Source organism: Somniosus microcephalus, chromosome 6 (assembly GCF_052327205.1).
Source record: "Somniosus microcephalus isolate GS21.2 chromosome 6, FLI_Smic_1.0, whole genome shotgun sequence".
In the NCBI taxonomy this organism is placed as follows: Eukaryota; Metazoa; Chordata; class Chondrichthyes; order Squaliformes; family Somniosidae; genus Somniosus; species Somniosus microcephalus.
Window position 1 is genome coordinate 280820382 of NC_140992.1, and position 24597 is coordinate 280844978.

Sequence of the window (24597 nt, forward strand, 5' to 3'; positions counted from 1 at the left end):
CACTGCCTGAAAGGGTGGTGGAGGCAGACTCAATCACGACTTTCAAAAGGGAGTTGGCTAAGTACCTGAAGGAAAATTTTTTGCAGGGCTACGGGGAAAGGGCGGGAAAATGGGACTAGCTGAAGTGCTCTGGCAGAGAGCCGGCACGGGCTCGACGGGCCGAATGGCCTTCTTCCTTGCTGTAACCATTCTATGATTCTATGACTTTGTGGAATGGATACAAGTGGCCAACTATCCAACATGTTCTTCAACAGAGAACAACACATGGAACATTAGGAGCGATGTAATCAAGGGCTGCAGGGGCATCACATACCAAACAAGCAGGGCCCGGCAAACACTGCCGGCTGTTTATCTGCCAATGTTCCACTTCTGGTCACCTTTTGCCACACTGCCCTCGCGGTGTGTGATGCTCTCGATGGTGCAACATTCACAGGGCAGGATTCACATCTAGGAAGCAAGTGAATCTTACTGAAAGAATTTCCTAGAGAGTAGATAATTGATGTCCAGAATAAACAAATCTCCAAAGGGAGAAACATAAAAGATTCTGAGGGAGATTGACAGGGTAGATGCTAAGAGATTGTTTCCCCTGGCTGGCGAGTCTAGAACTAGGGGGCATAGTTTCAGGATAAGGGGTCGGCCATTTTAAGACTGAGATCAGGAGAAATATCTGCATCTTTGGAATTCTCTACCCCAAAGGGCCATGGATGCTGAATCATTGAGTATGTTCAAGGCTGAGATCGATAGATTTTTGGACTCTAGGGGAAGCAAGGGATATGGGGATAGTGCAGAAAAGTGGATTTGAGATCGAAGATCAGCCATGGTCTTACTGAATGGCGGAGCAGGCTCGAGGGGCCGTGTGACTGACTCCTGCTCCTAATTCTTATGTTCTTATGAAAGGGCTCAGAAATGGTTTGAACACAATCACTGCTAACAGAGTTTAATTGAACTGCAGCCCCCAACAACTGCATTTGGGAATCATATCTTGAACTCTGAATATATTCTGCTCATACACCAAGCTCTACCCACATGATTGAAGTCATGGTGTGGAGATGCCGGAGTTGGACTGGGGTGGACAAATGTAAGATGACGACGAACACCTCGCTAAGGCCATCCCCACGCCTCCACTACTCGCTTTCAAACAGCCGCCTAACCTCAAACAGACCATCGTTCGCAGCAAATTACCCAGCTTTCAGGAGAACAGCGACCACGACACCACACAACCCTGCCACAGCAACCTCTGCAAGACATGCCAGATCATCAACACAGATACCATCATCACACGTGAGGACACCACCCACCAGGTACATGGTACATACTCATGTGACTCGGCCAACGTTGTCTACCTCATACGTTGCAGGAAAGGATGCCCCGGAGCATGGTACATCGGCGAGACCATGCAGACACTGCGACAACGGATGAACGGACACCGCGCAACAATCACCAGGCAGGAGTGTTCCCTCCCAGTCGGGGAACACTTCAGCAGTCAAGGACATTCAGCCTCCGATCTTCGGGTAAGCATTCTCCAAGGCGGCCTTCAAGACACACGACAACGCAAAATCGTCGAGCAGAAACTGATAGCCAAGTTCCGCACCCATGAGGACGGCCTCAACAGAGATCTTGGGTTCATGTCACGCTACATGTAACCCCACCTGACGCAGGGTCATCCAGGCTCGAGTCGACATTGGCTTGTTCTCTCTACACAGATGCGGCCGGACCTGCTGTGATTTCCAGCCAAAAAAAAATGTTTTTTGTCTTTTTTTTCGTTTTTCATACAGACCCCAGCATCTGCAATATTTGACCCCTTGTGACCCCACCTCATTGTTCTTTGATGTAATGTTCCCCTGACTGACCTGTTTGGACACCATTCACACCTTTGACTGCTGTGATTATCTCTCTGCCGAGGTGTGATAAATGGCAGTTGGAAAGGTTACCTGTAAACATCTGACATGATTCTCTGACTATATAAGCTGTGTCTTTATGCATTTCTCCACTTCACCTGAAGAAGGAGCAGCGCTCCGAAAGCTTGTGATTTCAAATAAAGCTGTTGGACTATAACCTGGTGTTGTGTGACTTCTTACACATGATTGAATGTTAACTGGGTGGGGGGGGGGGGGGGGCTATTAAAAGCACTGGAAATGCTTCAGAACACCACAGGGAAATTGGGATTCTAACTCATTGCATACATGAGACACGCACCCCTCTCAGACTTACACACAAGCCCACAGAAAGTCCTTTGTTTCATAGGGTAGCTTTCTCTTAGTAACATTACTGACGTCGATTACTTAGGGGACAGTATAGAAACGTACAGAACCCCGTCACACTACAAACGGTGTGAGGCATGGGGCCACTGGCTTACCATGACTGACTAAGTCCAATTCCAATTTTATTTTGTGGGATTACGGGATGTTTAGTGGGATCGCATTCGATGATTCCATCCAATTTTGTATGAAAATCAGTGGCCCTAGTTATAGCACAGGATTGACAGAGCGATCCCGGTCAGCATTTCAGTCAAACTTGCTCGATTATTCCTCCCCTCTGTCCTTTCTCCCGGGCTCGACGATTCCTCCTCCCACTATAAGAAGCTTTTGGTGGTACTTGAATTTTACTTGCATGATTTTACAAATTCAGCTTGTATCAGTACTCACCAAGACATGCGTTTCCTGGAAAGAAAGCAGAGGAAAACAGGCATTAAAAACAGAGTGCACAAGCAGTTTATTTAGTTTTAAAATTCTGCTTCACTTTTGGGTTGGTCATTGGAAAGAATTTGCTCTGCTAGATTAGTGATGCCTGCCGTCATTGTTCAATGCATTTCTATCCTCTAAAAACCAGCTTTCTAACTGTTATTATCGATCAATTGCTCAGACTCATTTAGGCCACTACTGCTGTTTCTGGATCCTAGGGCAGGGGTGCCCAGGCTTTTCTCTTCATGGGGTGCACAGCTGTGTACCATGGAGCCTCAGAGGCTGCACACGTTTGTCCATGTTCCCACTAATCTGTATCTTCTCTCGAGTTGTTCTGAATGGATTTAGGATTCATCCATCAATGAGGCAGCAGTGGGGAGAACAGTCTGTTCCAAACTTTCAGCCCATAAAACTCAAATAACAAATCAGTAAATAAAACACAAGAACTAATGGGGCGGAACTGCTGGGTGTCAGGGTCGCAGGTCAGACACACCGAGGGATATCACAAGCTCAGGTGTCTGTCAGCCTGACGGTGGGTTTTTATACCTTTCTCTACCTGTTTGCTTAAAATATTGGCAGATCTCCTGTCAGGCTTCCCAGTGTTGGAGGATATGCTGTTTCATTCCATGTAAGGTACAATATATCACCACGGTCACCGAAAGTTTTTTTTATTCGAATAGTATCGCTCGCCCGCGGTGTGCACGGGAAGTTGAGACTAAGTCCAGTTTCGGTATAGATCGTGGGCGGGTCAGTTGGTATTTTCAGGCTGTCTCCATGACAGTGCATATTTGCACAGAATGTGCTGTTTGAATGGGAACGGAGGATTATACTGTGATGGAGAATGTTTTATTATGCTGGTAGATTTTAGGTGTTGGGAATGAAAGGATTTGGGGTGGAAGGGGATAGGGGGGACCTGTGTGGTGAGGGATAGGAGGAAGTAGTCCCGGATGGCCTGGTCAGTGAGTGAGACCACGGGAGTAGAGAGGACGTAAGAGATGGTGATTTTGGGGGATATCCATAAATATGTGGTGGGAGAATTTATATGGAGGGAGAGGTTTAGAGAAGATTAGCAGGATGGTGCTGAATTCAGAGGAGAAGGGGCAAGGGCAGCTGAGATGGAGATTGAAATCACAGAGGATGAGGACTCACTACGCAAAGGCAAGGCAGGAGGATACCTCTGTGACAAGCTCAGGATGGCGGTAGATAGAGGGGCGAGAGGGGTGGAACAGGATCAGATGCTTGCAGGAGATGGCACCAGAGAAGAAACTGAGGTGTGGCTTTATGATAAGGACCACACTATAGCAGTTTGGTTGGAGCCAAAACAACCAAACTTTGTCACAAGAGGCTTTAATTTGTAGATGGAGCTAAAATATACCCACAATTAGGAACAGAGGGGCTTCAGTATTGAGGAAGAGGAGACTGGGGGAGGGAAGAGAAAGAGTGGCAATGGATGAAGTTACAAAGGAGAGCTCAGTGGGGAGATGCCAGCCCAGGAGCCACCATATTAGATAGAGCATTTGGCGAGACAGTAACGAGACGGCACAAATTTAAGATAATCACAAAAAAATTAAAGGAAAGGTTAGAAAAGAAATCTCTGCACAGGTGGAATATGGAATTCTCAGTCATAAACCATGGTTAAAGCCGAATCCATAAATACTTCTAAAATGGAATTCAATAGTTACTTGAGAAAGCAAAGTATTAAAGGGTAGAGGGGCAAGATTAGATGAGGTGGCTCACGTGGAGGAAAATACCAGCAGTCTTGATGGGCCAAATGGTCAATTTCTATGTTACAGCATGCTATGCTCACTTACCCAAGGGTTGGCCTGCATCAGTGGGTGGGGTCCCAGGTGATGTCCTCCATTAGGTGAGAAAGGATCTGGTTTGGCTATCAGTGAGTAGTTTCCTTTGTCATTTATTCCCGGATGGATAAACCGACAATTATTTCCCCAGGTGCAGTTACCTACAAAACAGCAAATTTTAACATTCGAAGGGCAGAACAACCAGAATGTAGCAGTTATGTTTTAACACAAAGTAACAGTGAAGGACTAACAATCTTCATTTACCAATTTATCTCAATCCGGACTCTACCAAGCAGAGCTTACATATCAGCTTAACTGAGTTAGTAGCGCACTCAGCTCAGTCAGAAGGTTGCGGGTTCAAGCTCCATGCCAGGTTTGAACACAATCTAGGTTAACACTGCTGTGTGTCACTGACCGAGTACTGATTGTCAGGGTGTCGTCTTTCAGACGAGACATTAAATCGAGGCCCTGATTACCTGTTTGGGTGGATTATAGAAGATCCCACGGCACTATTTGAAGAAAAGCAGGGCGTTCTCCCAGTGTTCTGACCAATATTCATCCCTCTAATAACAACTTATCTAGTCAGTCACTCATTTGCTGTTTGTGGAACTTTGATGTATAGAATTTGGCTGCCGTGCTTGTTTATATAACCAGTGAATTCACTGGCTGCGAAGCGCTTTGGACCACCCTGAGGATGTGCAAGGTGCTATATAAATGCAAGTTCCTTTTTTCTTCACCTCTGCAGCATCCTCCAGTCCCATGCCCCAGCTGGAACCCTCTTCTCGTCAGACCCTGGCCACGTGTTCCCCTTTCACTGCTTCTCCCTCAGTAGCAGAGCCTTGAGCCACATGCCCCTGTGCTCTGGAATTCTCCCTCTTTACCTCAACTTTGCTTCATCTCTCCATACCTTCAAAACCCCCCTCAATACCGACTTCTTCAACCATACCCTCAACCCAACTCCCCATAACTCTTGTACAATAGCAAAATACTGCAGATGCTGGAAATCCGAAATAACAACAGAAAATGCTGGAAAAACTCAGCAGGCCAGGCAACATCCGTGGAGAGAAATTGGAGTCGACGTTTCGGGTCGAAACCCTTTTTCAAAACTGGAAAGGAAATGAAATAGATCGAAGGCAGGGCTGGGAGAGAACAAAAGAAGTAAAGAGACATAAAGAGGTATTCAAAACCAGACGAGATGGTGATAGGACAGTGGAGACAAAAGACGGCTCGGATTAGGTGGCCGTCTTTTGTCTCCACTTGTTCTATCACCATCTCGTCTGGTTTTGAATACCTCTTAATGTCTCTTTTACTTCTTTTGTTCTCTCCCAGCCCTGCCTTCGATCTATTTCATTTCCTTTCCAGTTTTGAAAAAGGGTTTCGACCCGAAACGTCGACTCTAATTTCTCTCCACGGATGTTGCCTGGCCTGCTGAGTTTTTCCAGCATTTTCTGTTGTTATTCCCCATAACTCTTGCTCAGTGATATTTTCGCTGCCTCGCCTCTCATTAAAGCACTTTAGGATGTTTTGCCATGTTCAAGGAGCTATACAAGAGCAAACTGCTGTTCAGTGAGCTGAGTTTTACAGTAATTGGACGGTGGTATTGCAGCGAGTGGTTGAGGCAAAGATCATTGCATCTTTTAAGGGAAAAACTGGGTAAATATTTGTAGGAAAAGATACATGGCTCTGGGGAAAGTGGAATTAGTTTTAGATTGCTTTAGCATAGAGCCAGCACAGACATGATGGGCTGAATGGCTGTAATTCCAAAGTGAACATCTGCTCATTCCCTTAAAAATATATTCATTAAAAATCAAACCTGCGTAAATTAAACATGTTGGCTGAGCTTTGGTTTTTTTTGGGGGGTGGGGGGAAAGAGGGGGAACTAAACAACTCACCCCACTGCCCTCTGGGATTAGGGTCTGGTGGGCTACCATACTGACACTACTGTATCTCATGCTGCAAGGGAGGAAAAGCAACGAGAAAGGTTTGCAAAAAATAAAAACAAAAAACACCATTCTGCAGATGCTGGAAATGTGAAGCATAAACAGCAAGTGCTGGAAACGCTCATCATCTGCGGCCATTTGTCAGCACAGTTCTGACGATGGGTTATACCTAAAACGTTAACTTTTCCCCCCTTTCTCCACAGATGCTGCCTGATCTGCTAACAAAAACGCTGCATTGAGTCTGTCCGAGCAGAGCTGTTCTCACGTCTCACTTGTATGACGGCCATGGTTCCTTCTTTAAAAATCATCAATATGTCTGCCAACTTATAGATTAGAAAGTGATTACCCGATTGCAATGGTGCAGCTGTTCCCATCGAAAAATTACAAATTCTCATACAAAGAAATGACAGCATTTTTAGACAAGAACACAACAACCCTTCACCGGGAACATCACGCATTTGTTTGCATGGTTCCGTTAAATTGCATTCTCTTATCATGCCCCATTTCAATCGCAAACTCAAAAATTGTGTTATCTGAACAGATATTGTCAAATGCCATGAGGAAATCTAGGTGAAGCAGATGTTCAAACTACTCTTTCATCTTAAACCTGAGAGGTATCAGACTGCATTGATGGGGTTATATTCTGATAATTCCCACAAACTCTCGCTAATTATTCTAGTTCCAATCTCAGAGCTCTGAAGCCTCCCCAAGTCGGTGATTACCTTTAATGTAGAATCTGCAGATGGGCTTTGGTCGGACTTTCCTCTCATTGGGATCTTTCACTTCACCTTCCTCAAGATCATCGTCCTAGCAACAGGAAAGAAAAAAGGTCACCATGGGGTTCCCAGTTAAAGTAAGGAGGGGAAACAAGAGTCAGGCATCTTGAGTGGAGTCAGGCAGTTAGAAATCTGCGTCAAGTATCTGATTTGTTCTTTTGATGTTGGAGGCAGACTTCTGGGAGGTAGAGTGAAAACACTAAATACAGCTTCAGCGGCCCTCGGTTCAGGGCCAGTGCTGGAAGTGGGCATTTGTGAGCACAGGACAGGATCAAGACTGGTTACCACATCCACAGTTGGATAATCTGCCAACATATGTTCTAGGCTCGCACACGGGTAATGGGCACGGGGTTCCAATACGCTATCACAAATATTGCACACCAGCCAGTACACTTCCGTGTTCTGCAACACATTTTTGGGCAAAACTTTTAATTTATTCCCTCAAATTACTTCTGCTTTTGTATAATTTCTTATACTCAATATAATAGAATATTTTATATTAACAGTGTATTACAGAAATAAAGATCATACAATTCACATGAATGGGACTCGTTTCAATTCAGACGTAAACATTAAAATCCGAACAGAACAAAAACAATTAACGGGAGTGACCAGCGGAGCAGCTCCAGTGGTGCTGGGATAAAACTGGTTCGGGGATTTCTACAGGATTCTGCATACAGTTGGGAGCAGTTTATTCATACTTGATGTATCCAAACTGACTCATTCACTGAAGCAGTCGCTCTTCTCAGCATAGCTTTATACATAATCACAGAATTTTACAGCAGAGGAGGTGACTATTTGACACACTGCGCTTAACATCGGGGTTTAAAACTGGTATTGTGGATCAGCTGCTTGTCATAGAAACTACTATGGTGTTTATGGAGCGTCATAAGACATTGTACAAGCAGGCTTGTTGATAGAATAAAGGAGCATGAATAGGAAGTTGATTGAAGAACAGAAAGCAGTGGTTAATCATATTTTCCAGACTGGAGGGTTATACACGTGGTGTCCAGCAGGGGTCAGTGTTGGGCCACTGTTCTTTCTATATACACAGGATCTGGACTTGGTATCAGGGACACATGGGTAGATTTCCAACTACCCTCTGAGGTGTGAAGCTGGCACTGTGGATCAGCTGCTCGTCAGAGAAATTGCCCCATTTGCATTTCCATTGATGTTAATCAAAATTAAAAGCAGGTGGTTTCTATAACGGGTGGTTAATCTGCAATGCCAGGTTTATGCTCAGACTTTAAATTGAAAATCTACCCCACAGTATCAAAATTTGCAAATGACACTAAGACGTGGTTAACAGACGGACACAGACCAGGTAAATAGATGACAGATCAAATTTAATGTCGAGAAAGGACATCGTGGATAGCACGTTTAGGGAGTTGGTCACACCGCAGGTAAAGGCTGCACAGGCAGGAAGGGAGTGGGTGACCACCAGGCAGACTAGTAGGGGCAGGCAGGTAGTGCAGGAGTCCCCTGTGGCCATCCCCCTCTCAAACAGATATACCACTTTGGATATTGTTGAGGGAGATGGCTTATTGGGGGAAGACAGCAGCAGCCAACTTCCTGGCACCATGCATGGTTCTGCTGCACAGGACGGGAGGAAAAAAAGAGTGGGAGAGCTATAGTGATAGGGGATTCTAGTGTAAGGGGAATAGATAGGCGTTTCTGCAGCCTCAAACGAGACTCCAGGATGGTATGTTGCCTCCCTGGTGCAAGGGTCAAGGATGTCTCAGGGCGACTGCAGGGCATTCTGGAGGGGGAGGGTGAACAACCAGTTGTCGTGGTGCATATAGGTACCAACGATATAGGTAAATAACGGGATGAGGTCCTAAAAGCTGAATATAGGGAGTTAGGAGGTAAATTAAAAAATAGGACCTCAAAAGGTAGTAATCTCAGGATTGCTACCAGTGCTAGTCGGAGTAGAAAGAGAAGGATATTTCAGATGAATACGTGGCTAGAGGAATGGTGCAAGGGGGAGGGATTCAAATTCCTGGAACATTGGAACCGGTTCTGGGGGAGCTGGGACCAGTACCAACTGGACGGATTGCACCTGGGCGGGACCAGGACCGATGTCCTAGGGGGAGTGTTTGCTACTGCTATTGGGGAGGGTTTAAACTAAAATGGCAGGGGGTTGGGAACCTGTGCAGGGAGACAGAGGAAAGGGAAACAAGGATAGAAACAAAAGACAGGAAGGAGAAAAGCAAAAGTGGAAGGCAGAGAAATCAAGGGTCGGGGTCACAGACTAAGGATAAGGGGTAAGCCATTTAGGACTGAGATGAGGAATTCCTTCACCCAGAGAGTGGTGAACCTGTGGAATTCTCTACCACAGAAAGCAGTAGAGGCCAATTCATTAAATATATTCAAGAAGGAATTAGATATATTTCTTAAGGCTAAAGGGATCAAGGGATATGGAGAGAAGGCAGGGACAGGGTACTGAGTTTGGATGATCAGCCATGATTGCATTGAATGGCGGAGCAGGCTCGAGGGGCCGAATGGCCTACTCCTGCTCCTATCTTCTATGTTTCTGTTTCTATGTAAATCAAACATGGCCACAGTAAATAATAATTCTAAAAGGACTAAGAGTATTAAAAAAACAAGCCTGAAGGCTTTGTATCTTAATGCGAGGAGCATTCATAATAAGGTGGATGAATTAGCTGCGCAAATAGATGTAAACGGACATGATATAATTGGAATTACGGAGACATGGCTCCAGGGTGACCAAGGCTGGGAATTCAACATCCAGGGGTATTCAATATTCAGGAAGGACAGGCAAAAAGGAAAAGGAGGTGGGGTAGCATTGCTGGTTAAAGAGGAGATTAACACAATAGTAAGGAAGGATATTAGCTCTGATGTGGAATTTGTATGGGTAGAGCTGAGAAATGCCAAGGGGCAGAAAACGTTAGTAGTTGTATACAGACCCCCAAACAGTAATGCCGAGGTTGGGGATGGCATTAAACGGGAAATTAGAGACGCGTGCAATAAGGGCACAGCAGTTATCATGGGTGACTTTAATCGACATATAGATTGGGCTAACCAAATTAGTAACAATAGTGGATGAGGAATTCCTAGAGTGTATACGGGATGGTTTCCTGGACCAATATGTCGAGGAACCATCTTAGACTGGGTATTATGTAATGAGAAAGGATTAATTAGCAATCTTGTTGTGAGAGGCCACTTGGCGAGGAGCGATCATAATATGATAGAATTCTTCATTAAGATGGAGAGTGAAGTAGTTGACTCAAAGACTAGGGTCCTGAATTTAAATAAAGGAAACTACGATGGTATTAGGCGCGAGTTGGCTAGGATGGATTGGGGAACGTTACTTAAAGGGCCGATGATAGGCAATGGCAAACATTTAAAGATCGCATGGATGAACTACAGAATTTGTTCATCCCCGTTTGGCATAAAAATAAAACAAAAAAGGTGAATCAACTGTGGCTAACAAGGAAAATTAGGGATAGCATAAGATCCAAGGAGAGGACATATAAATTGGCCAGAAAAAGCAGCAAACCTGAGGATTGGGAGCACTTTAGGATTCAGCAAAGGAGGACAAAGGGATTAATTAAGAGGGGGGAAATAGAATGAGTAAGCTTGCAGGGAACATAAACTGACTGTAAAAGCTTCCATAGATATGTGAAGAGAAAAAGATTGGTGAAGTCAAGCGGAGGTCCCTTGCAGTCAGAATCAGGGGAATTTATAGTGGGGAACAAAGAAATGGCAGACCAATTAAATACATACTTTGGTTCTGTCTTCACAAAGGAGGACACAAATAACCTTCCAGAGATGTCGGGGAACATAGGGTCTAATGAGCGGGGGGGAATTGAATGAAATCAGTATTTGTAGGGAAATGGTGTTAGGGAAATTGACTGCATTGAAGGCGGATAAATCCCCAGGGCCTGATAATCTACATCCTAGCGTACTTATGGAAGTGGCCCTAGAAATAGTAGATGCATTGGTCATCTTCCAAAATTCTATAGACTCTGGAATAGTTCCCATGGATTGGAGGATAGCTAATGTTACCCCACTATTTAAAAAAGGTGGTAGAGAGAAAACGGGGAATTATAGACCAGTAAGCCTGACTTCGGTAGTGGGAAAAATGCCATAGTCTATTATAAAAGATGTAATAGCAGAGCACTTGGAAAACAGTGACAGGATTGGACAAAGTCAACATGGATTTACAAAAGGTAAATCATGCTTGACTAATTTACTGGAACTTTTTGAGGATGTAACTGATAGAACAGATAAGGGAGAACCAGTGGATGTGGTGTATTTGGACTTTCAGAAGGCTTTCGATAAGGTCCCGCATAAGAGATTGGCGTGCAAGGTTAAAGCACATGGGATTGGGGGTAAGGTACTGACTTGGATAGAGAACTGGTTGGCAGACAGGAAGCAAAGGGAGCAGCGAGGAGGAGCCCGGCATAAAACCCGGCGGCAGCAACGAGGCCCGACCACTCGGAGCAGGGAGCGAGGAGGAGCCCGGCATAAAAACCGGCGGCAGCAACGAGGCCCGACCACTCGGAGCAGGGAGCAGCGAGGAGGAGCCCACCATAAAACCCGGCGGCAGCAACGAGGCCCGACCACTCGGAGCAGGGAGCAGCGAGGAGGAGCCCGGCATAAAAACCGGCGGCAGCAACGAGGCCCGACCACTCGGAGCAGCAAGGAGGAGCCCGGCATAAAAACCGGCGGCAGCAACGAGGCACACCAACTCAGCAGCGGGGAGAGGTGTAAAAAGTAATCAGAGTGTGACGTCACCAGGGAGCAGGTAAGTGATTGGTTGGTGAGTATTTCTCTTTTTTAAACTTTAACTCTGTAGTTTATAGTTACTAGGGTCTTTTCTGGTGTAGCAGGGACTGTTGGTAGACTATACAAGCGCCTTAGAGATATCTTTAATTGGTGATAGTGAATTAATTTAAATTAAAGGGTAAGTCATGCCAGGAGAGCCCAGCCCCGTGTTATGCTCCTCTTGCTCCATGTGGGAATTCAGGGACACTGCCGGTGTCCCTGATGACCACGTGTGCCGGAAATGCATCCAGCTGCAGCTACTAGCAGACCGCATTGAGGTGCTGGAGCTGCGGGTGGATGGGTTGTTGAGCATTCACGATGCTGAGAGGGTCGTGGATAACACGTTTAGTGAGTTGGTCACACCGCAGGGTAGGGCTGCACAGGAAGAAAGGAAATGGGTGACCACCAGGCGGAGCAATAGAAGCAGGCAGGTAGTGCAGGAGACCCCTGTGACCATTCCCCTCTCAAACAGGTATACCGATTTGGATACTGTTGAGGGGGATGACTCACCAGGGGAAGGCAGCAGCAGCCAACTTCCTGGCACTGGGGGTGCTCCTGCTGCCCAGGAAGGGAGGAAAAAGAGTGGGAGAGCAATAGCGGTAGGGGATTCTATAGTAAGGGGAACAGATAGGCGTTTCTGTGGCCGTAGACGTGAATCCAGGATGGTTTGTTGCCTCCCTGGTGCCAGGGTCAAGGATGTCACTGAGCGGCTGCAGGGCATTCTGGAGGGGGAGGGTGAACAGCCAGAGGTCGTGGTCCACATTGGTACCAATGACATAGGTAAAAAGAGGGATGAGGTCCTGCAGCAAGAATTTAGGGAGCTAGGTAGAAGATTAAAGAGCAGGACCTCAAAGGTTGTAATCTCTGGATTACTCCCGGTGCCACGTGCTAGTGAGTATAGGAATAGGAAGATAGAACAGATGAATGCGTGGCTAAAGGGATGGTGCAGGAGGGAGGGCTTTAGTTTCCTGGATCACTGGGTCTGCTTCTGGGAAAGGTGGGACTTGTACATGTCGGACGGTTTACACCTGAACCAGAGGGGGACCAATATCCTTGCGGGGAGGTTTGCGAGCACTGCTGGGGGGGGGGGGGGGGGGGGCGGTTTAAACTAACTTGGCAGGGGGATGGGATACAGAGTGGAACTATAGTAGGGGGTGATTTACAGCCAAATACGGAGGAAAAAACAAGTCAGCTGGGAAGGCAGAGCAAATATGTGAAGGCAAAAGGGAATATGGCAAGGCTGGAAGGCATTTATTTTAATGCAAGGAGTCTTGCAAATAAGGTGGACGAACTGAAGTTGTTGTTGAACACATGGGAGTACGATATTGTTGCTATCACGGAGACATGGTTGAGGGAGGGTCAGGACTGGCAGCTCAATATTCCGGGGTATAGAATCTTCAGGCGAGACAGAGGGGGGTGTAAAAGGGGAGGGGGTGTTGCAATATTAATTAAGGAATCAATTACTGCTCTAAGGAGGGATGATATATTAGCGGGTTCCTCTAATGAGGCCATATGGGTAGAACCTAAAAACAAAAAGGGGGCAAGCACTTTGCTGGGAGTGTACTATAGGCCCCCAAACAGTCAGGGGGAGATAGAGGAACAGATATGTAGGTAAATCTCAGAGAAGTGCGAAAATAATAGGGTAATAATAGTGGGGGATTTCAACTTCCCCAATATTAATTGGGATAGTCAGAGTGTGAAAGGCTTAGAGGGTGCAGAATTCTTAAAGTGCATCCAGGAGAGCTTTTTGAGCCAACATGTAGAAAGTCCTACAAGAGAGGGGGCGGTACTGGACCTAATTCTAGGGAATGTAGCCGGGCAAGTGGTGAAAGTGTCAGTAGGAGAGCATTTTGGCGACAGTGACCATAATTCGGTGAGATTTAAGGTGGTCATGGAAAAAGACAAAGGCGGCCCGGAAATAAGGGTTCTAAATTGGGGGAAGGCCGATTTTAATATGATAAGGCAGGATCTGGCCAAAGTGGACTGGGAGCAGCTACTTATAGGAAAATCCACATCAAAGCAGTGGGAGACTTTCAGAAGGGAAAGAGAGAGAGTACAACGCCAACATGTTCCTGTAAAGGTCAAGGGTGGGACCAACAAGCAAAGGGAACCTTGGATGACAAGGGATATACAAAAATGCATTAGGAAAAAAAGGGGGGCTTTTGGCAGTTACAAAAGACTAAAGACGGAGGAAGCCCTAGAGGAGTATAAAAAGTGCAGGGGCATACTTAAAAAAGAAATTAGGAGGGAAAGGAGGGGCCATGAAATAACACTGGCGAGCAAAATAAAGGAAAATCCTAAGATGTTTTATAAGTATATTAAGGGCAAGAGGATAACCAGGGAAAGGGTAGGGCCCATTAGGGACCAAAGTGGCAATCTGTGTGTAGAGCCAGATGATGTAGGCGGGGTTTTAAATGAATTTTTTGCATCTGTGTTCACTATGGAGAAAGACGATGTAGACATAGAAATCGGGCAAGGGGACTGTGACATACTTGAACATATTAGCATCGAGAGGGAGGAGGTACTAGCGGTTTTAGCAGGCCAAAAAGTGGATAAATCCCCAGGCCCGGACGAGATGTATCCCAGGCTGTTGTGGGAGGCAAAGGAGGAGATTGCGGGGGCTCTGACACAAATTTTCAGAACCTCTCTGGCCACAGGGGATGTACCAGAGGACCGGAGAACAGCTAACGTAGTACCATTATTCAAGAAGGGTAGCAGGGATAAACCAGGGAATTACAGGCCAGTGAGCCTAACATCTGTGGTAGGGAAATTATTGGAAAAAATTCTGAGGGACAAAATTAGTCTCCACTTGGAGAGGCAAGGATTAATCGGGGATAGTCAGCATGGTTTTGTCAAGGGTAAATCATGTCTGACCAATCTGATTGAATTTTTCGAGGGGGTGACTAGGTGTGTGGATGAGGGAAATGCTGTGGATGTGGTTTACATGGATTTCAGTAAAGCTTTTGACAAAGTCCCACATAGGAGACTGGTCAAGAAGCTAAGAGCCCATGGGATCCAGGGTGCCTTGGCGCGTTGGATCCTAAACTGGCTGAGTGGCAGGAGGCAGAGGGTGATGGTCGAAGGTTGAAGGTTGCTTTTGTGACTGGAAGCCTGTGTCCAGTGGGGTACCTCAGGGATCGGTGCTGGGACCCTTGCGGTTTGTGATCTACATAAATGATTTGGATGAGAATGTGAAAGGTATGATCAGTAAGTTCGCAGATGACACGAAAATTGGTGGGGTGGTAAATTGCGAGGAGGAAAGCCTCAGGCTACAGGACGATATAAACGGGTTGGTCAGATGGGCGGAAAAGTGGCAAATGGAATTTAACCCTGAAAAGTGCGAGGTGATGCATTTTGGACGGACAAATAAGGCAAGGGAATACACAATGAGTGGTAGGACCCTAGGAAGTACAGAGGGTCAGAGGGACCTTGGTGTACATGTACATAGATCCCTGAAGGCAGCGGAACAGGTAGATAAGGTGGTTAAAAAGGCATATGGGATACTTGCCTTCATTAGCCGAGGCATAGAATATAAGAGCAGGGAGGTTATGATGGAGCTGTACAAAACGCTGGTGAGGCCACAGCTGGAGTACTGTGTGCAGTTCTGGTCGCCTCACTATAGAAAGGATGTGATTGCTTTGGAGAGGGTGCAGAGAAGATTCACCAGGATGTTACCTGGGATGGAGCGCCTCAGCTATGAAGAAAGGCTAAACAGGCTGGGGTTGTTTTCCTTGGAGCAAAGAAGGCTGAGGGGGGACCTGATTGAGGTGTACAAAATGATGAGGGGCATAGATACGGTAGATTAAAGAGGAACTTTTCCCCTTAGTAGGGGGGTCAATAACAAGGGGGCATAGATTCAAGGTAAGGGGCAGGAGGTTTAGAGGGGATTTGAGGAGGAACTTTTTCACCCAGAGGGTGGTTGGAATCTGGAACTCACTGCCTGAAAGGGTGGTAGAGGCAGGAACCCTCACAACATTCAAGAAGCATTTGGATGAGCACTTGAAATGCCATTGCATACAAGGCTATGGACCAAATGCTGGAAAATGGGATTCGACTGGACAGGGATTGATGGTCGGCGCAGACACGATGGGCCGAAGGGCCTCTTTCTGTGCTGTATAACTCTATGACTCTATGGAGTTGGAATAAACAGGTCTTTTTCCGAGTGGCAGGCAGTGACTAGTGGGGTACCACAGGGATCGGTGCTAGGACCTCAGCTATTCACAATATATATTAATGATCGAGACGAGGGAACTAGATGTAATATCTCCAAGTTTGCAGACAACACAAAGGTGGGTGGGCGCGTGTGCTGTGAGGAGGATGCAGAGAAACTCTAGTATGATTTGGACAGGTTGGGCGATTGGACAGATGCATGGCAGATGCAGTATAATGTGGATAAATGCGAGGTTATCCACTTTGGTGGCAAAAACAGGAAGACAGATTATCTGAACGGCAATAGATTGGGAAAAGGGGAAGTGCAACGAGACCTGGGTGTCCTTGTGCACCAGTCGCTGAAGGTAAGCATGCAGGTGCAGCAGGCGGTTAAGAAGGCAAATGGTATGTTGGCCTTCATAGCGAGAGGATTCGAGTACAGGAGCAAGGATGTCTTGCTGCAGTTGTACAGGGCCTTGGTGAGACCACACCTTGAGTATTGTGTGCAGTTTTGGTCGCCTTATCTGAGGAAGGATGTTCTTGCCATGGAGGGTGTGCAGCGAAGATTCACCAGGCTGATACCTGGGATGGCAGGAATGACGTATGAAGAGAAATTGGGTCGATTGGGCTTATATTCGCTAGAGTTTAGAAGAATGAGGGGGGATCTCATTGAAACTTATAAAATTCTAACAGGACTAGACAGACTAGATGCAGGAAGGATGTTCCCGATGGCAGGGGAGTCCAGAACCAGGGGTCACAGTCTAAGGATAAGGGGTAAGCCATTTAGGACTGAGACCCGGGTTCGAATCCGGCCTCGGGTGACTGTCTGTGTGGAGTTTGCACATTCTCCCCGTGTTTGCGTGGGTTTTCTCCGGGTGCTCCGGTTTCCTCCCACAGTCCAAAGATGTGCGGGTTAGGTTGATTGGCTATGATAAATTGACCCTTAGTGTTAGGGGGATTAAATACGTGGGGTTACGGGGATAGGGTGGGACATGTGTTGGTGTAGGGGTTACGGGGATCAGGTGGGATATGTGTCGGTGCAGGCTCGATGGGCCGAAATGGCCTCTATCTGCACTGTGGGGTTTCTGTGTTTCTGTGTATTCCTTCACCCAGAGAGTGGTGAACCTGTGGAATTCTCTACCACAGAAGGCAGTGGAGGCCAGTTCATTAAATATATTCAAGAAGGAGTTAGATATATTTCTTAAGGCTAAAGAGATCAAGGGATATGGGGAGAAGGCAGGGACAGGGTACTGAATTTGAATGATCAGCCATGATCTCATTAAATGGCGGAGCAGGCTCGAGGGGCCGAATGGCCTACTCCTGCTCCTATCTTCTATGTTTCTATGAAGGGGATCTGAGCCTCTCTCCTGCATCTCTTACTAGCCAGCGGGCAGAAACCTGGAACAAGTCATCTCCCCGTTTGCCAACGCAGCTGGGGGAGGTGCACAATTTAACCAGAAGAGATTTCTGGAGACGTGTCTGAATGAGATAACCAGTTTGTGGTACAACACAAAACTAGCACTAATTATACTTCTCACTCCGATAAGCTGCAGGAATAGCTGTAGAGATGTGGAAACATTCACCCTGCTGCAGTAAAAGACTTGCATCCATGCAGCGCCTTTCACAACCTCAGGACGTCCCTAAGCGCTTTACAGCTAATGAAGTACTACTTTTTTTTTTTTTAATTGTAGGAATTACAGTAGGGGTTCCTCTTCTCAGGTTCGAGCCAAGGAACATCGTAGGGACAGATTAAGAGAAGTTTGGGCTCCGCAATGGGATATTTTTGGATGAAGAAATCACAAGCAAAATCTCAGATTTGCAAAATATATAAAACTTGACATAAACTAAATGAAAAACTATGCAACCAGAGTCAGAGGTGGGTAGGTAGGGTACACATCAATCAAAAGGGGCAAACCTTGTTGAGCGCAATGAACTTTTTCTGTTATATTTAATATTAAACCTTTTGCTCATCCACGTATTGAAGTTTCTTCTGAAGGAATAGAACTTTAAAAAAATCTTTTCAGTGACAGCATCAAGCTAATATATTAGCATGGATGGATAGAGGATTGGCTAACTAACAGAAAACAGAGTCGGGATAAATGGGTCATTTTCAGGTTGGCAAACTGTAACTAGTGGGGTGCCACAGGGATCAGTGCTGGGGCCTCAACTAGTTACAATCTATATTAATGACTTGGATGAAGGGACTGAGTGTAATGTAGCCAAATTTACTGATGATACAAAGACAGGCAGGAGAGCAAATTGTGTGGAGGACGCAAAGAATCTGCAAAAGGATATAGACAGGCTAAGTGAGTGGGCAAAAATCTGGCAGATGGAGTTTAATGTGGGAAAATGTGAGATTATCCACTTTGGTAGGAAAAATAAAAAAGCAAATTATTTAAATGGAGAGAGATTACAAAATGCTGTGGTACAGAGGGATCTGGGGGTCCTTGTACACGAATCACAAAGTTAGCATGCAGGTACAGCAAGTAATTAGGAAGGCAAATGGAATGTTGGCCTTTATTGCAAAGGGAATGGGGTATAAAAGTAGGGAAGTCCTGCCACAACTGTACAGGGCACTGGTGAGACCACACCTGGAGTACTGCGTACAGTTTTGGTCTCCTTATTTAAGGAGGGATATACTTGCATTAGAGGCAGTTCAGAGAAGGTTCATGAGGTTGATTCCGAAGATGAAGGGGTTGTCTTCTGAAGAAAGGTTGAGCAGGTTGGGCCTATACTCATTGGAGTTTAGAAGAATGAAAGAGGATCTTATTGAAACCTATCAGGTTCTGAAGGGGCTTGACAGGGTAGATGCAGAGAGGATGTTTCCCCTCGTGGGGTAATCTAGAACTAGAGAGCATAATTTCAGAATAAGGGGGAACCCTTTTAAATCGGAAATGAGGAGGAATTTCTTCTGAGGGTCGTGAATCTTTGGAATTCTCTTCCCCAGAGAGCTGTGGGGGCTGGGTCATTGAATATATTTAAGGTGGAGATAGACAGATTTTTGAATGGTAAGGGAGTGAAGGGTTAAGGGGAGCGGGCAGGGAAATGGAGTTGAGGCCAAGATCAGATCAACCATGATCTTATTGAATGGCGGAGCAGGCTCGAGGAGCCGAATGGGCTACTCCTGCGTCTTATGTTATGTTCTAAGCATTCCCAGAACAGCAACACAGATTAAATACAAATGGATGCCCCCTTAGTACTGTCACAAACACCCACTGCAGCTTGAAATATTTCCATTCTCAAATCTAAACGGTAGCAGAAGGGGTGCGGGGAGGGAGGAAGGAAGGAAAATTGAGGAACTAGAAAGGGTGGAAAATGTTATACTAAAAGCAAATGAAATTATGTCACAACAATCTGACATGAAAGTTAGACAGAGAAAGCAGTCAACATGGACAGTTTATAAAGGCATCCACACACCTGTCATTTATACTCCCCAGTAATTTTCATTTTCCACATTTATTTTTGCCTGGAGAGAAGGGGGGTACACTACAGTGTGGCTTAGAGCTTGCTTTAGTTCATCGACAAAGACAATAAAGAGACAAAGAAAGGAAGCGAGAGGGAGAGAGTGGTGAAAGGGGAGAAAGAGAACGAGAGAAACCAGGAGAGAGAGAGAGAGAGAATGCAAAAATGGGAAGAGGAGACCAGAGAGGAATGATAAAGGCAGCCACGGGAAGGGAGAAGAGAAAGACGAGAGGAGAATGGAGATGGGGAGAAAGAGACAGACACTTGCTGACTTTTCTCATTCTATATTGGAAGAGTTCTACACCAAATACCAGCTACAGCAGGGTCTCGAGTCACAAGAGCGCAGGAGTGCAACAAGGTACTTTCAGGGCTACAACACAAGGACTTCAATGGCTATAATCATTTCATAGCATTCTACATTACTTGGGATAAAATTGTTTAAGTTCATACCTCAACTTCTCCTTCATCAAGCTCCCCATCATCCTCGTCTTTTTTCCTCTCTCGAAATGAATCTTTTCTTTCTCTTTCAGACTTTCTCTCTTCAAGTTGACTTTTTTCCATTTCTCCCTCCTTTGGCGAGTCGCTACTTTTCTCCTCTGCGCTTTGTTTTTCGCTGTCTTCTGTTACAGCCCCTGGCTGTTCTTCAGGAACCTCCTCATCATAGTCCAGCTCATGTTCATCCAGGTCCCTGGTGACAGAGGATGCTTCGTCCTTGGAATCATTTGCAGCCTCCTCCTCGGCTTGGGAATCCTGCTTCTCAGAGACAGCCTTTTCAATTCGCTCAGCACTGCAAGTTCTTTTTGGGCTTGCGACATTGTCTCGGTCAGATTCTGCATCCAAGTCCTTAGGTGGCTCCTCATTATCTCCATCATTTCCACTTTCTTCACTGTAATCTCCTTCCTCCCTCAACTTTTCCTCCTCTTCTTCTTCCACCTCTGATTCACGGGTTTCCCCATCGTCCCGACTTCCCTCATTGTCAGGCTCACCAATACTGTGAATCTCGGCATCGCTGCAATGGTCGTTGTCCTCAGAATCAATGCATTCTCCGTCATTGTCTGAATGTTTGTCTACATCCTCCTCGTCATTGTTTTCATGCCCTCCCTCAAGCAATAGGTCATCATCATCATCATCATCAGAGAGCTGGTCCTCTGGGGAACGAGGGTCACGATCAGGACTATCGGAGACATCCATTGGAGAACAATGTTATTCTGTTACAAAGAGAAGAGTTTGTGAATATATTTCACTCACAGGGTGCTACAGCATTTTCCCTATTATACTGAGTACATTATGAATTTCAGCACATAAAATGACACTAAGTATTCAGACCCGAAGCTCCTCCAGTGGTTCAGTGGGCAATAGTCAGTACCTCAAACTCAGTCATGGGGCCGTCCAGTTTCTATGGCATATTACTAAGTAGTTAAAACACATTTACATCCCAAGAAAAGAGTAAGAGCAGCAAGTTAAATAAAGAAAACCAGCAGAGGTTTAAAGAAAGATGCTTGAACTAAAACTTACAGTGCCTGATGAGAAGTGACGAGGCTGAACCAAAGCAGCAGAGATGTGCATCAGCCAGCAGGCAGAACAGAGATTTGGAACAGCCAGCCAGGAAACCAGCACCAGTCATTTAGGCCTCAGCCAGCTAACAACTGGGTGGGGGCTCCAGTACTGAATTATGGAACAAGGAGCAATGAAATCAAAATGAGCAACGGGAGGGAGGGTGGGCAGAATCGGAAGTGAGGGAGGCAGCCGTGCTGGTACAGTCCGCTTTTGCAGTCGCCTTCTCGTGGCAGGAAGTGGGCTGTACCAGTGCTCCTGGGGAACAGAAATTTCCCAGGCCAGGTGAAATTCTGCAGTGAGGAACCAAATCTATGCTAGAAGCCCTGGTTGGAACACATGCTGTGGCACTGAACAACACAAAAAAAATGAAGTTGCCACATTTAATCGCCAGTCTGTGTTGAGTTCATTGACCTCAGTGAGGGCAGCAGTTGAGGAAGTGTAACTGGCTTCAGCATTCTTGGTTTGGACAGAGGGCAAAAGAAGAGAAAGGTAAACAGCCAGGGTTCCTGCTCCTAACTACTCGGAACAACCTCTGCTGGATATGCACCAGAGAGGGCAGGATCGGACTCACAGCATAACCACATCCCCACCCTCAGCTCGTTCTGGAAATCTGCTGACACTCTGTTCCAGATTGTAACTGAAGAACTCCCAGTTGGAGGAGGTACAGTTCTGCCAGTGCCCATGCACCACATCTCAACACAAGTCACTGACTCCAGCAAGTGCCAAGTAATTTAAACCAAGGGGCAACAGTAAATATATAAATAACAGTAATTAATTATATCTACGGTGATAAAATTAAAAGTAACTCAGTAGAGGATACCAGCATTAAAAGGATCGAATTGCATTAAATAAAAACCTGGTATAAATAATTAGGAGTAGGGCGACACTAAACTAGAAACATATATATAAGTAGATAGACTTAAGTAAAATGCTGGGCCAGCGAGACCCATGCCTGCAATTCCTGCACCATGTGGGAACTCCACAATGCTTCATGTGTCCTGGATAAGCACATGTGCAGGAAGTGCCTCCAGTTGCTCAGGTTTCTGAGCTCGAGGGGTGGCTACAGTCACTGCAGGGGAAACGGAAGGTTGAGAATTTCCGGGCGCGCACGATCCAGGGGGTGGTCACCCCGCAGTTACAGAGTGTTCAGGAGGAGAGTAAGTAGGTGGCCATCCGGCAGGGTAGGAAGAGGCAGGCAGCACAGGAATCCTATGGGAGTGTGGCACTCCCAACCCGGTGACACCAGTCTGGCGGAGTGCAGTCTGGAGCACACCCACAGCAAATGATTGCACAGTGGGGCACAGCAAAGTGTAGAAATGCAGCGGTCTCAGGCAATGTTCACTCTAAGTTGCGCTGCGCTCTGCCAGTCCCGCGCAGCCTGTGACCGGCTTTTCTCATGTTTAATTTTGCACATGCATGAAACTGTGACTAGGCCGCACAGCCCCTTAAAGGGGCCGCACACCCGAAAAAATTACGGGAACATTGGTCATAGGGGATTCGATAGTCAGGGTGATAGACAGGCATTTCTGCAACCACCGACTTGAGTACCGCAAGGTGCGTTGCCTCCCTGGTGCCAGGGTAAAGGACATCACAGACAGTACACAACATTTTATGGAGGGATGGGAACAGCTAGAAGTTGTGGTCCATGTAGGAACCAATGACCGAGGAAGATAAAGAATTGAGGTCCTGCAGTCCAGAGTTTCAGGAGCTAGGGAGGAAGTTAAAAAGCAGGACCTCAAAAGGTAGAAATGTCTAGATTACTCGCAGTACCATACACTAGTAAGTATAGAAACAATAGGATAAAACATGATAAATAAGGTTAGTGAGCTGCAGGCACAAGTGGCCACATGGGATTATGATATAGTGGCAATAGCGGAGACCTGGCTCAAACAACGTATTCAGGAAAATTAATAAAGGGAGAAAATGGAGGGGGGTGGCAGTATTGATCAAAGATAATGTTTCAGTCCTTGAAAGGGATGATGTACTTGAGGGACCAAAGACAGAATCTATTTGGGTAGAATTAAGGAACAATAGAGGAGTTATTACTCTTCTGGGTGTATACTATAGGCCACCAAATAGTGGGAAGGAGACAGAGGAACAAATTTGCAGGCAAATTACAGAAAGATGCAAGAATTAGAGTAGTGATAATGGGGGACTTCAATTATCCTAAAATAGACTGGGGTAGTAAGAGTATAAAGAGCAAAGAGGCGGAGGAATTCCTGAAATGTGCAAGAGATCTTTCTTGCTCGGTATGTTTCCAACCCAACGAGGAAGGAAGCAGTGCTGGATCTAGTTCTGGGGAATGAAGTGGGCCATGTGGGAGAGCATTTGGGAAAGACATGGAAAGGGTATGGGGTCAAAACATAGCTCAAGATTAAATAGGACGTTGAGTCCAAACAATCGCCAGAAAGAGTGTTGACGTCACCGAGGGTTATGGAGTTATTGGCAAGGGCCAAACACGGTGGCTTCTGCCTTCGTCGTTTTTAACTGATCGAAGGTGTAGCTCATCCAAGACTGGATGTTGGACAAGCAGTCCGATAGCATCATGGCAGTGGAGGGATCAAAACGGTTGGCGGTGAGGTAGAGCTTGGTGTCATGAGCATACAAGTGGAAGCTGACCCTATGTTTGCAAATGATGTTGACAAGGAGCAGCTTGTAGCTGAGGAAGAGGAGATCGCCAATGATAAACTTATTGGGAACTCTCGAGGTAATGGTGCAGGGATGGGAAGAGAAGCTACTGGTATACATCATCTGGCTATAATCGGATAGGCAAAGGTCCCAACCAGCTAGACAACGGAGGAGAGGCATTGGTGGAGGATGGTGTGGACATCGGACTATGAATTTCGAGACGAAAAAAGACCACGGTCCATCTAGTAGTCACATGATCCAACAATAATGGAGCTGGTAACTAAATCAGAGCAATCGCTATCAATGAGTCTACAACAGACCGAGACATGACACGAGGAAAAACCCCAGTGGTGGAGAGCTTTGGGAACCATAGGTCCAAAGTGAATTTTTCCCTCCCAGGCACGCTACACCTCCCACACGTCGCATCTCAAATTACACTCATATTGTATCCCAAAATCCTGCAACTCCCTGCCCAACAGCACTGTGGGAGCAGTGGCTCACCATCACCTTCTCAAAAAGGGAAACTAGGAATGGGCAATAAACACCGGCCTTGCTAGCACCACCCATATCCCGAGAATTAATTTTTAAAATGTTATTTTCTGAAAATCATTGAATTTGTCTTTGAATGAACTAACTGCTTCCACCGTCTTTCTAAGGGGTCTGTTTCATAGATTGACCACTCGCTCACTGAAATAGTTTCCACAGGTTAATTTTGAATTTACCCCCTTCAAGAAAAACATCTAGAAATTGAAAATATAATAAAGAATAGTCAATGTGGATTTCAAAAGGGAAAGTCATGCTGGATCAACCTTAT

The 24597-nt window shown here is 46.0% G+C and overlaps 1 protein-coding gene across 11 annotated transcripts in view; it reads right to left on the reverse strand.

The window, feature by feature from the left end:
• The window catches only part of zc3h18 (zinc finger CCCH-type containing 18), a 213392-nt gene that overhangs the window by 138228 nt on the left and 50567 nt on the right, over nt 1–24597 (reverse strand). For all 11 annotated transcript variants that reach the window (XM_085991932.1, XM_085991931.1, XM_085991940.1 and 8 more), the window contains exons 2-5: nt 20049–20806; nt 7143–7227; nt 4493–4641; nt 2646–2660 (exon numbers count right to left, since the gene is read on the reverse strand). In XM_085991932.1, the coding sequence (XP_085848058.1) occupies nt 2646–2660; nt 4493–4641; nt 7143–7227; nt 20049–20789 (990 nt within the window). In that variant the 5' untranslated portion in view covers nt 20790–20806. The remainder of the gene's footprint in view (nt 1–2645; nt 2661–4492; nt 4642–7142; nt 7228–20048; nt 20807–24597) is intronic.